The sequence below is a fragment of the Schistocerca piceifrons genome, chromosome 3 (assembly GCF_021461385.2).
Source record: "Schistocerca piceifrons isolate TAMUIC-IGC-003096 chromosome 3, iqSchPice1.1, whole genome shotgun sequence".
NCBI classification, from domain to species: Eukaryota; Metazoa; Arthropoda; class Insecta; order Orthoptera; family Acrididae; genus Schistocerca; species Schistocerca piceifrons.
In genome coordinates, this window is record NC_060140.1 from 471159256 (window position 1) to 471177193 (window position 17938).

General features: G+C 40.3%; 1 protein-coding gene across 2 annotated transcripts in view; it reads left to right on the plus strand.

Annotated features, from left to right (window-relative positions):
• LOC124788083 (cyclin-dependent kinase 14) overlaps nt 1-17938 on the plus strand; it is a 709064-nt gene that overhangs the window by 682969 nt on the left and 8157 nt on the right. For both annotated transcript variants that reach the window (XM_047255181.1, XM_047255180.1), the window contains exons 8-10: nt 108-322; nt 7504-7665; nt 15792-15882. In XM_047255181.1, coding sequence (XP_047111137.1) covers nt 108-322; nt 7504-7665; nt 15792-15882 — 468 coding nt within the window. The remainder of the gene's footprint in view (nt 1-107; nt 323-7503; nt 7666-15791; nt 15883-17938) is intronic.

The window sequence follows — 17938 nt, forward strand, 5'->3', positions numbered from 1 at the left end:
CTTCCCATACCAGAATCTCTTCTGGTCCATTGTATAATTTCCAGTTTTTTTACCGTGTTAGTTTCTATCAAATGTATTCATATGTATAATAAACATTTCTGTTACAGGCCTGGCCCGTGCAAAATCAGTGCCCTCACACACCTACTCCCATGAAGTAGTCACTCTGTGGTATCGCCCACCAGATGTGTTGCTTGGCAGTACAGAGTATTCCACCTCATTAGATATGTGGGGTGTTGGATGTATATTTGTTGAAATGATCACAGGTGTACCTACGTTCCCGGGAGTTCGGGATACGTATGACCAGCTGGATAAAATTTTCAAGGTCAGTGTCTAATCTTCTTTTTATGGTAAATATATTTTTTCCTACAAATGATGTTCTTCAAGAACTGTATCCTGTAAGTATACCACAGTAAAGATAAAGATACAGATCAAATGAGTAGTGAAGCAGCCACTGAAGTAAAAAAAGTTATGCTCAGTGCCATTTCCTGCCATTGGGTATTCAGTAAAACTCTTCATTGCAGTTTGATTGCCACCATTCATCTGAGTGATGATACCTATGTAAAGGGCTGTGCAAGGGTACAACAATGATTATATGACATGCCCACTTCCACACAAGGCACTGCCTGTGATGGATATTACATGCCTCTCACACAACTAGAATAGAATGTGCTAGGTAAGTGTATGGAGGCAGGTCTTACATCTAGCATGCCCTTGTGGGATACCCTATAAGCTCAAAAAGTTTTGAAACTGGAGTAATAAAAAATTCGCACAACCATGAGAAACTCAGAAAAGTCCTCCATTGGGATGTTATAGAACTTGCTTATCACTTTGGTTTGAATGTTGGTTACATCAACAAAGCATTGACCCTTCATGTGAATTTCTGCACTTTGTAATTTTGTGGTAGGTTCATATTGACAACGCTAAGTCTCGTCTCCCATGACGATTTTCAACAGAAAAGTAACACAGCCTCTAGCGGGCAACGTCTGGGGCGTAGCGGCTTGTGGGATTCCAATGGAGATATCTCAACTCAGATCTGCTCCTGACAGGATGTGTGTACCATCAGGTAGTATTGACACCTACCCAACAAAGAGAGCTTGGAAGGTCAGTCCACCCAAGTAGTAGTCTCAGAATTACAGAAACAGGGCACGAGTCTGCTGTAACATTTTCATTGTTATTGAGAGAACAGAGGGAACATTAGGAAAGGTCTCCCCTTTCTATATTTTAAAGCATTCTTGGATATTGGTGGGTCCTTAAGCATTCTTGGATATTGGTGGGTCCTTAAAGTATTTAATAACTCCATAACAGAATAACTCTTGTTGAAACTGCCAAGTCACACCAAGTAGCTAAGCTCCTAGGATCTGAGGCACCGACAGACCTCTTTTGGAAACTCCCCTGCCCGTACCTCATTATTGAGGGCTTCAATGCTCACAATATGCTGTGGGGCTCAGTTACCACATGCCCAGGAGTCAAATTATTGAGAGCCTTGTCCATTTAGTGTGTATCTGCCTTTTGAAATCTGGTCAGACGAGACACTTCTCTACAGCTACAGGATCTTTTTCAACCACTTACCTTCATTTTTTCTCCCCAACTATTGGTGACTCATTTCAGTGGGAAGTGGCCACAAATTAGCATTCCAGTGACCACTGTCTCGTGTGAACCCACCTGCTCATTCAGACGGCAGTTGACAGGAGACTGCAAAGTGGATGCTTCAAAGGGCAAATTTGTTGCAGTACAGTCAGCAGGCCATCTTTGAATGAATGGAATGTACCCAGGAGATGGTGGACCATATTATCTCTGTGGCCAACCATGCTGCTGCTGATTCCAATTCCCCCATCTAGCAACCACCTCAGATGATGGCCTGTTTCCTGATGGGACAAAGAATGTCACTTGACAATCTGAGCCAGGCAAACACTTTGCGGAAATTTAGACACCTGCAACTAAGAAAATCTTCATGTCTTCAGCTCTTTGAGAGTGCAAGCAAAGTGAGTGATAAAAGAACAGAAGAGAAACTCCTGGAAGGAATTCACAACTTTCGTTAATCGGTCCACTTTAACTGATAGAGTTTGGACATAAGTAAGGTGGTGTTCAGTCAAACATGAGAAACCTCCTCTTCTGGCCTTGTTGACACAAGAAGACATGACTTGGGCTTTAATTGAACACTTTTGTACTGTCAATGCCTCATTCAAACAGTTGAGGTGCAGATTTTCTACAGGACTGGAGAGGAGGATGCTCCACATCATCTCGTGTAATGATATGGTCTGCAATCTTTCATTCCCCATGTGAGAGCTGAGTTCTGCTTCGTCTGCAGCGAGACATATGCTACAGGGCTGGATCAGATTCATTATGCCATACTCAGTCTTCTGTGCTCTGAAGCCGAAGGCAAGCTTCTGTTTTGTTTCAATCAGATGTGGTTTGATGGACAGTACTCCCAGCCTTTCAGAAAGAGGTATTATTAATAATCAAGCAAGGATCGTGCCGTACTAGAGTGTACCTCTTACCAGTTTTATGAGTAGGACTTTTAAGGGCATGGTCAACTGCCGCCTTGTCTGGCTCCTCAAATCCTGAGGTCACCTCTACCATTCCCAGTGTGGTTTCAAGTGCTATCATTATGCCCTTGACAAAATAATTCTACTGTAGAGGTGATACAGGAGTCTTCATTATGCCAAAACCATTTGGTCAATATGTTTTTTGATCTTCAGAAAGCAAAAGATACCACTTGTAGGTACAGCATCCAGCACAAACTTCATGAATGGGAACTACCTGTATACCTGCCTCTTCTTATCCAATCCTTCCTTGAGAGTTATTTATCATGTTGGTGATGAACTGTGTGACTGCTTTATTCAGGAGAGTGGGTGTCTTCCAAGGCAGTGTACTCTGTGTCACATTGTTTACAACTGCTATCAGTGGCATCTCTTCTGCAGTCAGGAGCCCATTTACATGATCTTCATTTGTGGATGACTTTGCAATCTTCTCCTCTTGCTCTAATCTTAAGATACAATGAGCCAACTACGATTGACCATCGGGAGGCTTGAAGCTTGGCCAAGTAAAACTGGTTTTAGTTTATCACTACACAAGACTCCTTTTCAGTTTTAACTGTGCTCATTGAAGTTTTAACCAATTAAAAGCTCACAATGGTGAACAATATTTTAAATATTAAGAACAATGTGCAATTGCTATCTTACTATTTGACACCAAATTAACTTGGCTCCTGCACCTGAAAGACCTGTGGACAAAGAGCATAAACTTAATGAATATTTTGAAATGTCTCAGCAGAAAGGCTTGGGGAGCTGACAGAATCTCATCTAGGACATTTCTCAGATAGTTCATTGCTCAGCACACACTACTTCTCTCAAGGTGTTAGATACTTTCAACCATGAGAGGATTTGGATATCAACTGGAGCCTATCAGACCAGCACAGTTCAAAGTCTGTGTGCAGAACCACTGTTTCATATTGAGGACTGCCTTTTCCTAGCTCAACAGGCCCTTAAAATCTTAGAATTGTCTCATTGACATTTAGAGTGGCAGTTCATCCCAACTTCGAGTGGCTGTTCAGGAATTAACCCCATGTGACCAAGCCATTTGGGATTTGTGCTACTGACTGGCTCATTGCTCCAAATATGCAGCCAGGGAAAGAACAAATCGCCTGCATAGCATCTTCAGAGGGCAAAAGTGAGTTTGATTCATACAGTACAAGAAAACTCTTGTTCCGCATCATGTTTTTACAAACCTGTTTCCTTAGTGTGTGCCGCAGTTTTATCATTTTGTATATGGATAGCATCCAGCAAGGGAAGCTGTTTTCTGTTATAGGGTTTTCATACTATGCCTTGTGGAATACTTTACAAATTCTGATACAGACATTAGAATGGCACTGGAGTGGATTCAGAGGCATCGCAGTATGAAGTTAAGTGTGAAGTTAAGTATGAAGTTTCTCGTCTGTTCTGACTAGTTCCACACTGTCCACCAAATGTATCCAGTAGACCAGTTGATTCAGATCATAAATGACACTTCACAGTTGATACAACACAGAGGCAAGGAGATGGTCTTTTGCTGGGTACCTTGGTGTATCGGAATACAGGGAAATGGTGCAGCTGACAAAGCAGCATGTAGGGATGTTGTTGTGCATTGATTTGCTGTCCACTGGCACTATTGTCTTCTTGTTCAAAGAAGAGCCATGCATCATTTCAAAACCAAATGGTTGGAACTGATGGACAACAAACTGCCATCACATAAATCGACCATGCAGGTGTACTGGAATTAAAGTGAACCACACCAAACTGGGCATAGGACATTACCCACTAATGCACAGTTTCCTCCTCCGACACGAGGATCCACTACTTTGTGAAGTTTGTAGTGTGCCATTTTCAATTCAGTATGTTTTGGTTGTGTGTGTGTGTGTGTATATATATATATATATATATATATATTGGAAGGAAACATTCCACGTGGGAAAAAGGCAACAGTTTGTTGCGAAAGCTTGAATTTTGTGTGTATGTTTGTGTTTGTTTGTGTGTCTATCGACCTGCCAGCGCTTTTGTTCGGTAAGTCACCTCATCTTTATATATATATATATATATATATATATATATATATATATATATATATATAGATGAGGTGACTTACCGAACAAAAACGCTGGCAGGTCGATAGACACACAAACATACACACAAAATTCAAGCTTTCGCAACAAATTGTTGCCTCATCAGGAAAGAGGGAAGGAGAGGGGAAGACGAAAGGAAGTGGGTTTTAAAGGAGAGGGTAAGGAGTCATTCCAATCCCGGGAGCGGAAAGACTTGCCTTAGGGGGAAAAAAGGACAGGTATACACTCGCACACACGCACATATCCATCCACACATACAGACACAAGCAGACATTATTAAATATGTCTGCTTGTGTCTGTATGTGTGGATGGATATGTGCGTGTGTGCGAGTGTATACCTGTCCTTTTTTCCCCCTAAGGCAAGTCTTTCCGCTCCCGGGATTGGAATGACTCCTTACCCTCTCCTTTAAAACCCACTTCCTTTCGTCTTCCCCTCTCCTTCCCTCTTTCCTGATGAGGCAACAATTTGTTGCGAAAGCTTGAATTTTGTGTGTATGTTTGTGTTTGTTTGTGTGTCTATCGACCTGCCAGCGTTTTTGTTCGGTAAGTCACCTCATCTTTGTATTTATATATAATTTTTCCCACGTGGAATGTTTCCTTCCATTATATATATATATATATATATATATATATATATATAGACACACACACACACACACACACACTTTGGCTGGAGATCTCCCCACCAGCCTCGCTGATATCGACATCAGTGTAACGTGGCTTCAACCTTAAGGTGATGGGAAGTGGAGGTCAGTGTGCTCTGAATGGATAGCTTGCCCAGGCAGTTTAATTAAGGGCACTGATCAGTGCCCCATACAAAAAAATAACAGAAGCAACAACAACATTGACACACTATGGTTACACACCCACTACTTAACACTGCCTACTTACAACTAACTGGTCAACTAAACATCTGTTGTTAGTTCACACTGCCACTGTATTTACTGCTCTGATGTCCATCGCTTATATGCCAGGAATAAAATCCATCTCAAAATTTTTGGTCAGATAGTGCACGACCCAAATGGTAAGGGGCTGGGAGTATGCATGACATAAAGATGTACTAGGATGAACCATCCTGTCAGATTAAAACTATGTGCCAGAGCTAAACACAATACTGGAACCTTTCCCTTTTGCAGTCAAATGCTATACCGACGGAGTATCCAGGCATGACCTATGACATGACATGTTCTCAAAATGGACACACTACTACAGAGTGAAAATTCATTCTATAAACAATCCCCTAGGCTGTGTCTAGGCCATTTGACTGCTATACTCTTTCTTTCAGGAGGACTGTTCCCACAAACTATTCCAGAGAACTGTGGAATCTGGGAAGTAGGAAAGATATACTGGTGGAAATAAAGCTGTGAGGGTGGGTGTGGGGGGTATGTGCGGGGGGGGGGGGGGGGTGTGGGGGGTGTGGGTGTGGGGGGGGGAGTGTGGGGGGGTGTGGGTGTGTGTGTGTGTGTGTGTGTGTGTGTGTGTGTGTGTGTGTGTGTGTGGGTGTGGGGGGTGGGGTGGGGGTGTGTGTGTGGGGGGGGTGGGGGGGTGGGGTGGGGTGTGTGTGTGTGGGGGGTGGGGTGTGGGGGGGTGGGGGGGGGTGGTGTGTGGGGGGGTGGGGGTGGGAGTGTGTGTGTGTGTGTGTGTGTGGGGGGGGGGGGGGGGAGTGTGTGTGGCAAAGGCCCTGCTGCCTGAAAGCTTATTTCTGACAGTCTTTTTGTTATGCCTATCTGCGACTCAGCATCTCCGCTATATGGTGAGTGGCAACTTTCTTTTTCATAATAATGCTCTAGATTCTTAGACAGTTAAGAATCATCCATCTAGATGGCCTATCAAAAAATTGGCTTAATAGGACGCCATGTGACTGCCGTGACTATGCCATGGTTTTATTAGAATGTATTTCCAAGAAAGTAGCTGTCATGAAGGACATAGTTGATCATCTGAATATGGAATGAGGTAGTGGGTTTCATATTGGTAGTATTTTGTAAGGATAATGGTTGATGCAGCATGGCTCTGAGTGAGTGTTGAAGATGCTGAAGTTCAGTTTGGTGATGTCAGTGGTGACAGTCAGGGAGGTGGTTGGTAATGGGCTAGGAACTATGCTGATTGTGTTGAGTCAGTGAAGAAAGTTCATGGTTTTCTTGCTACAGGGCCTTATGCTACAGGCAACGATTGGGAAAGTTGGTAAACTGGGACAGAGATCTTTTCTGTGGGAGCACAGTAACCAGCTACATAGAAGCATACAGGTAGGCTAGGTTTGTGAATTTTGGGCTTTGTATTGAAGCTAGAGGGAATTGCAGGGAGGGTTGAGGGGGTGGAGGTTTTGGAGATTCTGTTGAGCATTTGGTATTTCATTGCTGTGGCAAGGCATGCTGGTGGAAGAGGCATGACCATTGAGAGAGACCATCTGCTAGCTGATATGATTCATGGCCACAATGGAGGAGCCTTTATATCAATCTAAGATGATCAAGTTGGGGTCTGTTTAGGGCTGTGGTTCACTGATCTTAACTGTAAAGAAGTTTGTATTATTGGGAACGGTCCTGTGAGTGAAATGTAATGCAAGATGGGCAGTGAGAATCTCCTGCAAGTAATCAGTTGAATGAATGTTTTGACATTCATTTTCAGTGGCACTAAAGTGTTTAACAGTTGCATGCTGTATTTGAACAGACATGTAATGAAGACTGCAAACTGTTACTAATCAGAACACAAATAGTATTAAATATCTCTGTGGAACACTTGCAGGGCATTTCATTTCATATCATTGCTTTGAATTATGTTCCAGCAACTGTTAAGAGAGTGTGACAATACTTCATCAGTCCTGGAACTGATGGAGTAGATTATGGAGATGAAATTTTCTTACGGAAATTGTTTTTCATAGCTATTACATTTGTATGCTTCTTTTTGTGCAGGTGCTTGGCACACCAACAGAAGAGACGTGGGAAGGAGTTACTCGCTTGCCTGGCTATAAACCACACAAGCTGGGGTTCTATCGTGGTCAGAAACTTGGCTTGACCTTTCCAAGGCTCTATGATATAATGGAAGGCGAGAATATGGCATCTGCACTCTTACAGGTTACAAATCATTACTTTCACAAATTATGAATTTATTCATTAAAATTTCATGGGCAGGTAAAGAGCAGAATCATATTTCAGTTCTTTCTGATTTCAGTTATTCTTCACTTTCTTCTTTCCATAGACAATTGGACATTTGTTCTCTTACTGCTTTTTTCTTAGACCGTTGTTGTCCACTCTGTATAAATCTAAAATTATGGTATGACTTTTCTTATTTTAGTGTCTATGTTTTAAAATGTTTTCTCACTTTTACTTTCTAGGCTTTTGTACTTCCAATTGAAACCAATTTTTTTTTCGTTCTTTTCTCTTATTTATAGTTCATCCAAGTTATGATTCAATACTAAGGATTCACTGGTACATAGGTTTTCTGGTTCAGTAAAGTGATGTAATGGTGTTTATACACATCTCATATGCACCTTGTTCTGAAAATATTTTAAGTCATTCATATCATATTTCTGTGTTGCATATTTTGCTAACCAAAAGTTTCTGAATTCTTTCTACCAGATATTTGAAATATAACAACACAAACGATCAATTTTTGACAGAAAATTAAATTGGATAGATAAAAAAATCTACTCACCAAGCAGCGGCAGAACACACACGTAAAAGGAGGTTGCAATTAAGAAGCTTTTGGAGCCAGTGGCTCCTCCTTCAGGCAGAAGGGTTGAAGGGGAAGAAAGAGGGGTGAAAGAAAAGATCTGAAGAAGTCTAGGAAAAGGGCTGGATTTCGTGAAAGTCATTCATGAATTTAGTACCTGGTGCCTAGTCTATCCTTGTTATATATCTGTTCTAATCTGAATTTAGTATTTCACTGGTGTTCAACTCCAGTTTCAGGATTAGATTTGCCAGTGCAGATATAAAAGTGAATTCTTTGGTTATTTTATTTAGAGATAATAGTTTTGTGGACCACTTCTACTGCACTTCTTGTAGATGAGTGTCACCTGTTCTTTCCTCCCAAGAACAGAGTGCGGTTTTTCGTTCAAGGGATCTATGAGAGTTAGAAGAGGGACTTCAACACTGCTGACACTAATACTTACTTTATGCAGCTTTTCAGAGGTTCTAGGATTAAATTGGGGCAATTATGTTGCATTTGGTTTGTAAAGGAACATTTGAGAAAGGAGTTAGCATTTCAGCTTTTGCTTTGCTACTCTCAATTTCAGTTCCTATATCATTCTGCAGGGACTGGACACTAACTTTAATACAACCAGAATTTCTTCGTGTTTTGTAAAATATCATTGAATATACTCTGCTATGGTGGTCATGAAGGCATCATGCATTCTTGTCTCGACAGCCAGACTTGTTTCATTCAGCATCTTTCTATCTATAACCCTATGCTTTGTTTTACAACTATTATGCAGTGATTTCTGTTTCTTTAGAAGTTTGATCACAGTGACTGTATACCATGGAGGTTCCCTCTCATTATGTACTATTCTACCTGGGTACAAATGTCCTGTGCATGGTCAACTATTCTTTCAAACTATTGTATGATAGTAGTACATAGATCGATGTAATAAATGCTGCTCTAGTAAGAAACAATCTCAAGTGTTTTTGAGAAATTGTTCAGTTTCATGAACCTTTTGAATACCATACAAGAATACCAACCATCAAACAGGCACATTATTGCAACCAGTTAAGGCAGCAGTCTAGAAGTGTACCTGAGCTGCCTTAGAGTCATACCATTTTCTTTTTTGTCTGACCTTCCACCAAATACTTCTATCACTACAACAAATCACATTCCTTCAGAAAGGAACAATAATGATAACCATGCTAATCATTCTGGGACATTCAAAATGAGGTAGATATTTAACAAGAAACTGTGACAAATTGAAAATGTATCTATACATTCATATGCTTTCTATTCACTGGTCTTCAGTAAGGAGTTGATGTTTCAAGTACCGGTAACTATAAACTATCTCTTTTTAAATTTAAGTTTTGATGGATTCCAAGCATGTTTAAACTCTGCCTTAGTGGTTGCAGATGTCTGGACTGTTCTAGCACCTTAGGTTCAGATGCATTTCATGATGAAATGGCGAATTCCTCTTTGGATTGTCACCTAAGGTGGAGCAATTTTAGGGGATTTTCCATTCTTCACTGAAATTAAAAATAGAAGGGGCTACAGATTCCTAGATAAGATCAGCTATTCAATTTGAATTGTCCGTAAACCTCACTCCCCCACCCCAGTGTTTTAATTGGCTAATTCCTCCTAATGTTTTCAGCATTATGAATGAAAATTCTCTTTTGCCTTTGAAATCACAGACTTGATTTTATCAGTAACCTTAGAGAGGGGCTCTCACTGTTGTTGTGGTCTTCAGTCTGAAGATTGGTTTGATGACCCCTCTCCATGCTACTCTGTTTTGTGAGAGTCTTGCATCTCCAAATAACTACTGCAACCCATATCTTTCTGAATCTGCTTACTGTATTCAAATCTGTATTCCCACTATGATTTTTACGTCCCATACTTCTCTCAGGTACTAAATTTGTGATCCCTTTAGGTCTCAGAATATGTCCTGTCAACTGGTCACTTCTTTTGGTCAAGCTGTGCCACAAATTTATCACACCAGTTATATTCAGTATTTACTCATTAGGTACATGATGGACCCATCTAATCTTCAGCACTCTTGGACCCATCTAATCTTCAGCGTTCTTCTGTAGTTTCACATTTAAAAAGCTTCTATTCTCTCTCTATCTAAACTGTTTATTGCCCGTGTCTCACTTCCATACAAGGCCACACTCCAGACAAATACCTTCAGAAAAGACTTTCTAAGACTTACATCTGTATTTGAAGTTAACAAATATCTTTTCTTCAGAAACACTTCCCTTACCATTGCCAGTCTATATTTTATATTCTCTCTACTTCGGCCATCATCAGTTATTTTGCTGCCCAAATAGCAAAACTCGCCTAGTACTTTGTGTCTTGTTTCCTAATCTGATTCCCTTAGCATCACTTGATGTAATTTGACTACATTCCACTTTCCTTGTTTTGATTTTGTTGATGTTCATCTTATATCCTCTTTTCTAAACACTGTCCATTCCATTCAGCTGCTTTTCCAAGTTCTTTGCTGTCTACGACAGAATTACTATGTCATCAGCAAACCACAGAGGTTTTATTTCTTTAATTCCTGTTCCAAATTTTTATTTGGTTTCCTTAATGCTTGTTCAGTGTACAGATTGAATAGCATCAGGGATGGGAGATTCTTCTAACTGCCATCTGGTTTCTGTACAAATTATAAATAGGCTTTTGCTCCCTGTATTTTACTCCTGTCACCTCTAAAATTTGAAAGAGAATGTTCCAGTCAACATTGTCAAAAGTTTTCTCTAAGTCTACCGATACCATAAATGTAGGTTTCCTTTCATTAACGCATTTTCTAAGATAAGTCGTAGGATCAGCATTGCCTTGCATGTCCCTACATTTCTCCTGAATCCAAATTGATCTTTCCCATAGTCTAACATAACAGTCATGACACTTCGCCTCGATTTGGTTGCCTACTGTGCCAGTGGCATGCCAAGTGGTCAGTAAGTAAAACTGTTGAGTTGGGTGTGATCGTGAAAGTGAAAGCAAATAGTAGTTTATTTTTGTGTGTGTAATAGTTTTTACAAATGGGAGCACTGAATAGTCCAATAAATGCAGCAACAAGATGATACCACATCTTTTTTAAGGTTTCCTAAGGACCATGAGGGGTATATACCATCATGTCACAATCGTCAGGCTTCACTTGCATAGTACATCTATATTAATGACTAACGCTTCATTTTAGGAGCAGAAAATAGCTAGTGAATAGCAGACAAGAAGATCTTATGAAAAAAGACCCTGTTTACCTTTATAATAGTTGTAAGACAAAATAAATTATTCACATAGTTGAGGAAGATGAAAATTTAAGAGTGATGCAGGACTGGAATTCAATATTAGGAGAAAGGAAGAGAAGGAAAAACAGCAGAACATGGACTGGGGGAAAGGAATGAATGAGTAGTCTGTCAGGTAGAATTTAGTAAAGAGCATACTTTAATCATTGCTAACTCTTGATGTAATATTATGTGGAAGAGACCTGGAAGGTTTACTGTTGGTCACATAATGGTAAGAGAGATTTGCGAACCAGATTTTAAACTGAGACATTTCCATAGGCAGATGTGGACATGTACCACAACTTGTTGGTTATGAATTGTACATTGTAAATTGCAAAAAGGTAAACATTAAGGAGATGGGACGCAAATACATTGAAAGAACCAGAGATTGTTGACAGTTTTGTAGGAAGCATTAGGCAATGTTTGACTGATGCAGCAAAGAATCAAATAGGTAGAAAGAAAAGACCTTGTAAAAATCTTTTGATGACGCAGGAGGTATTGACTTTAATTGACAAAAGGAGAAAATAAAAAGAAAAATAGCACAACACAGGTTAAAGGGAATGTGGACATGTAAAAATGTCTGGCAGAAAATACAAAATAGCTGAGCAGGAATGGCTAGAGGACAAATGCCAAGATTTAGAAGCACACACAACTATTGGAAAGATACGTACCATCTATAGGAAGTTCAGAGAGAGACCTTCTGGGAAAAGAGAAGTGACAATATGAATATTGAGAAAAATGATGATGAACCAGTACTATGCTAAGAAGGGAAAAAGAAAAAGGTGAGAGGAATTTACATGGGGTTCTACAAGGGAAATGAACTTGAAGAAAATATTACAGAAAGGAAAAAGGAAGTAGTTGAGAATGATAGGTGACATACAGTACTGTGAGACGAATTTGTCACAGCATTGAAAAACTTAACTGGAAACAAGGTGTTTGAAGCAGGCAATGTTCCCTTAGGATTATTGAAATCCTTGGGAGAGCCAGCATGACAAAACTGTTCCACCTGGAATGCAAGATACATGAAAGAGGTGAAAATTGTATAGACTCAGCGAAGAATGTAATAATTTGCATTACAAAGAAAGCAGGTGCTGACAGTTGTTGAATATTACTGAACTGTCAGTTTAATAAGTCATGCTTGCAAAATATTGATACTAGTTAACAATATTATGAAAAAGGTTGCTTGCGACTCACTGTGAAGATGACAGTTGAGTTGCTTACTTCAGAGTGGGGCAGTGATTGGGGGGGAGGGGGGGGGGATAGTCAGCACTGCCTGGTGGAGCATGCAGGGACTAGGTGGCAGGACAAGGCTGTCATGTGCAATTTTGGAAGGCTATGGGGAGGGAGTGGGAGTGTGGAACAGAAGAGAAGCAGAGAAGCGGAAAAGAAAGGTGGGTGTGCTGGCGGAGAGCAGTGCACAGTGAGGGTGGAGGGATGTGAACTGGGAGATAATGATGGGATGGGGCAGAAACTATTGAGTGTAGGGTGAGGAGGGCCAATAGGTTACTGTAGATTGAGGCGAGGATGATTTCGGGAGAGAGAATATGTTGTAAGGATAATTCCCATCTCCGTGGTTCAATAAAGCTGGTGCTGGAAGCGAGGACCCAGATGGCCTGAGTTGTGAAGGAGCCATTTATGTGTAGCACATTATGTTCAGCTACATGTTGTGCCACAGGGTAGTCCACTTTGCTCTTGGACAGTTTGGAGGTGGCCATTCATCCTTGTGGACAGCTGTTTGGTAGTCATACCAATATAAAAAGCTGCAATGATTGTTGCAGAGTTGATATGCGACATGGCTTCTTTCATAGGTGGTCCGACCTCTGAGGGGGTAAATAGTCCTGTGACAGGACTGAATAGGAAGTGCTGGGTGGGTGCATTGGGCAGGTCTTGCACATGGGTCTTCTAAAGGGTTAAAATCCCTGTAGCGATGGGATCTGATTGGGAGTGGCATAGGGATGGGCTGTAATATTATACAAGTTGGGTGAGTGTCAGAATGCCATTTTAGGAAGGGTGGAAGGTTCTTGGGGAGGATGTCCATTTCAAGGCATGATGATAGGTAATCAAAGCCCCTGATAAAGGATGTGGTTCCGTTGCTCCAGTCTAGAGTGGTATTGGGTGACGAAGCGGGTGCTCCTTTGTAACTTGTTCTTGGGGGTGGTGGTAGGATCGGAGGTGTATGGATTTATGGCATGGAAAACCTGATGGCTGACTCTGTCTGGAGAATAGTGCCTGTCTGTAAAGGCTTTTGTGAGACATTCAGCATACTGGGCAAGGGAGTTCTTGTCACTTCAGATATGCTATCCCAGGACGGCCAGGTTGGATGGGAGGGATTTTTTTTGTATGTAAGGGATGGCAGCTTTCAAAATGTGGGTAACTATTGGCGGTTGGTTTGTTTAATGTGGGCACACATGTGGGTGAACCATTAGAGATGAGCAGGTCAAGGTCCAGGAAGGCGGCACACTGGGTTGAGGAGAGCCAGGTGAAACAAGTGGGAGAGAAGGTGTTGAGGTTGTGAAGTAATGAGGATAAGATGTGTTGGCCCTGAGTCCAGATCATGAAGACATCATCAGTGGACATGAACCAGGGGTTTGAGAGGCTAGGAAGGTTTCCTCCAGATGGCCCATAAACAGATTGGCATAGGAGAGTGCCATGCTGATGCTTGTGGCTGTGCTGCAGATTTGTTTGAATACATTTCCATCAAACAAGAAGTGGTTGTGTGTTAGGATAAAATTAAAAGGTTGTTCTTAGGAAGGAACCTAGAGAAGGATTATGAGGCCAAGTTCGAGGTAAGGAAAACATGGAAGGTGATGGTTAGGAGGGGGGAGGGAAGGGAGAATCATGTTGGATGATGCTAGAACTGGAGAGACAGGGTTTAATGTTGTGATTAGGTTGCCTTTGGTTGGAGTGATTGGTGGCAAGGAAATGTTTCACGACAGGGACTGGGAGAAGGATAGCAAGTCTTTGGCAAGTCCAGCTTGTTTAAATTAGGGTGTAATGCTGAAGGTGAGCTCTTAGGATAGGGCTAAAACTTGTCTGTGGCTGAGGATTTTGGTGGAAATGTTGTCAACAGTATGCTGGGATTATTTCGTCTTTGCATTTAGTGTAGTGTTGGCAGGGAGTTTCCTGGATGTGGCTAACTGGAGGGCAGGGTCTGGGTGTTAAGAGGGGTTGATGAGGAGGAACACTGTGGGTAGTACAGAAATTCGATAGTGGTGCCCTAAGGCGGCAGTAGGATATCAGTAGGCTTGATAACTGGAGTGTTCTTTCAGGTGCTGGAGTGCAGGGTATTCAGTTTTGTTTTCCTTTCTAAAGAAGGCTTTGGATGAAAGCTAAGAGAGTAAGTCTTTTTGTTGTGCTTGTCTGCAACTCAATTTGTCATCTTTATGATGAGTAGCAATCTATCCTTTTCATCATATTGTTGATATCCCTACTACTCAATTCACATGAAACATCAAGAAATTGTCTGTTTGGTATTGGAAGTAAGTGTGAGGAGTAACTGTTGTGGAGGGAGACAAGGGTGTGAATACAGTGAGCAAGATTAAATGGCTGTAAGTTGCAGTAATTATTGAGAGATTAAGAGGATTTTATGGGATAGACTAGTATCGAGCACCTTTGGAATGAACACCATAGCAACTAGTTTTTAATACATCCACAGATAATAGGATAGTGATATTAGACAAGCCAGCTTAATACAGCAATAAACCTAATTAAAATTAGCAAATTTATGTGTAAACACAAATAATTACTTTCATATCTTGTGTCATGAAGATTTATACACTGTGCACAGTGCTCTTCACTATGCACATACTTACTAATAAGGGAGCATATGCAGAAACGGAGAAAAAACTGTGATAAACATGCATTGCAGTTATAACCTGTCTTAATTTGTCACAGCTGTGTGAAGTGAACTACTTTGTATTTTTCCACAGTGGGGACAAATAAGTACCACTTATTGCTCATTAACAGTTCCTGTATCTCTCAAAGATAATATCTGCTGTTACATGTTTTGTGATAAGGAAAACTGTTTACATTGCTGAAAGTTAATAATAAAACACACACATGTCCTTGTAAGTGAGAAGTGATTGTTCATAAGATAAATGAGAATAACTTGAGTATGGAATAAGTCACAGGTATTGCAATTGAAGCTAGAGGAACAGAAACTGTGAGACAACCAGTATTATATTTGACTGAGGTATTAACCTTAAAAGTGTTTAGTGAAATTATTGGCTCTGTAACGTAATAAGAGAGTAGAGTCTTCAGTCAGTTTCTATTTTCTCATTTTACAGCTCAATCCAGACAACAGGATAGGTGCAGAAGATGCACTGAGGCATCGTTACTTTGCCTCACTTCCTCGGAAGCTGTATGAATTACCAGATGGTATGTTACCATTTAAAATTATTTTCCTTTTACTCATATTGCAAGTACATTCTAAGACAAAAAGCACCACTAACAAGCTATGCAAATTGGTCGCAAATCAGTATTAATACAGGTATTATCAGAAAATGAAAAGCTGTAAACTTTGATGACTGATGGATGAATGTGTGATGCTACAGCAAAATTTCACTGCACAGCTTGCAATGATAGTAAATAGAGGATATGTCCACACCAGGGCATAAAGTCCTCATGAATTTCATTCTGTATACTGAGTTTGAAAGTAACTATGTCTCACAGACAGATGCGTGAACAATACGTCGGCATTTGAGAGAGGATGTGTTATTGACTTAGTCAATTTGAGAAGCGGTTTCTTTTAAATAAATCATCAATTTTATCTTAAATTGTAATAATTTGTTTACCTGTGCATGTACATCATATATACTGATTTCTATTCCATTTTGATAAATCCTTCATGTGCATTGCTTTTCTTTCCTAGAGTGTATTTTAGGACCTCTGTATATTACTTCTTCTGCTCTCCAGGAGATGCACACATCTGCTTGTTCTGTTATTTAGAGTGAAAATAAAGACTGTTGTTGAAACAGTTTAACTTGCTACCAGTTTTCACTTTAAGATCTACTCCTAGAAAGAGTAGAAAAAGATCACCTCATTGGTATTAATGTGTGCCATGTTTTCCACACATTTATTGAATATTAAATTAGTACTGTCCTTCAGAGTTATTCTTTATGTTAAGGACAATATGAGAATTCAAAGATGTTTTCTTGACAACGTTGTACTGGAAACTGTTTGCCATTGCATTTGTACAACTTATTATGCAGTGTGAAGTGTATCTCTGTATTCTGTGGATAACTCTTTGTACTTTGCAAAGTTCGTGTTACGGATGAGCACAAAAAGCAAGAAAAGACTAGGGAGCAACTTCATTGAGTAGATAACCCACTCTTGTCAAATGTTACCAAAGGAGTGTTACATTATCATAGCCATCCAGTGTACGAGTCACCATAAAGTGTCCTTGTCTTCATTATGTGACACATTGTAGAGAAGTTTATGATTATTAAATGGTACTAGCACAAAGTCTGATAGCAAAAAACTTTACACCACCGCCGCCGCTGCCGCCGCCTCCTCCTCCTCCTCCTCCTCCTCCTCCTCCTTTGCCCCAGCTTCTAATCAAATTCTGGAGAAGAAAACTTCTACCTCTTGATTTTTAACTGGCTACCTTCGTGTTCATCTCAGTTAACTGTTATGCATTGGTTATGGAAGTGCGTACTTCATCTTCAGCCAGTTAAACAGCTTTTCATTAAGTTTTTCAAGTTTAAATCTCGGTCCAGTACAAAATTCTGCATATGAAATGTGTCAAACAGCATGGAATGTTCACAGGATCTTGAGCTATTGTTACTAGAGTTTGTGTTGATGGAAAAGAAAAAATATTGGGAACAAACAAAGAAGAATAGGAAGAAGAATAAATTTTATGGTACAGACACTGAATTGCCATAAGATAGGAGGCTGTCTTTTGAAGGAAAACCACAAATACAAAAAGCTTTACATATTGCAAACTTGTTGTTGTCCTGTTTTCCTTAAGTTGATACAGAAACATTATAATTTTGTCAGTGTGAAGGGTGTTATGCTAGTTAGGATACCCAATTCGTATTCAGAAGCATATGGTTTTCAGTTTTTCTGCCATTTTGCAAACTTACTGCAGGTGAGTGCCAGGATGTCACCTTAAATCAGCTGCATTCACTTCCTTCCCATAAATTGGCCATCTTAACTACTATTTCCACCTTTTGCGATATTCACATTGATGAGACTGTACACTCAAACCTGTCTTACTTTCCATTTATTCAGTAACAGGGAACATCAGTTTAAATGTCTCTCTGTTCGACTTTATAAAGTGTGTTGGTCACACCTGTATGTATGCAAAATGTGTGTTCACATGAATCTGCAACAGAAACTACTTGCACATTTGGTTATTGTACATTTTTGTTAAATTCTGCTGCTGTTTGACTATACTGTGTGTGTGTGTGTGTGTGTGTGTGTGTGTGTGTGT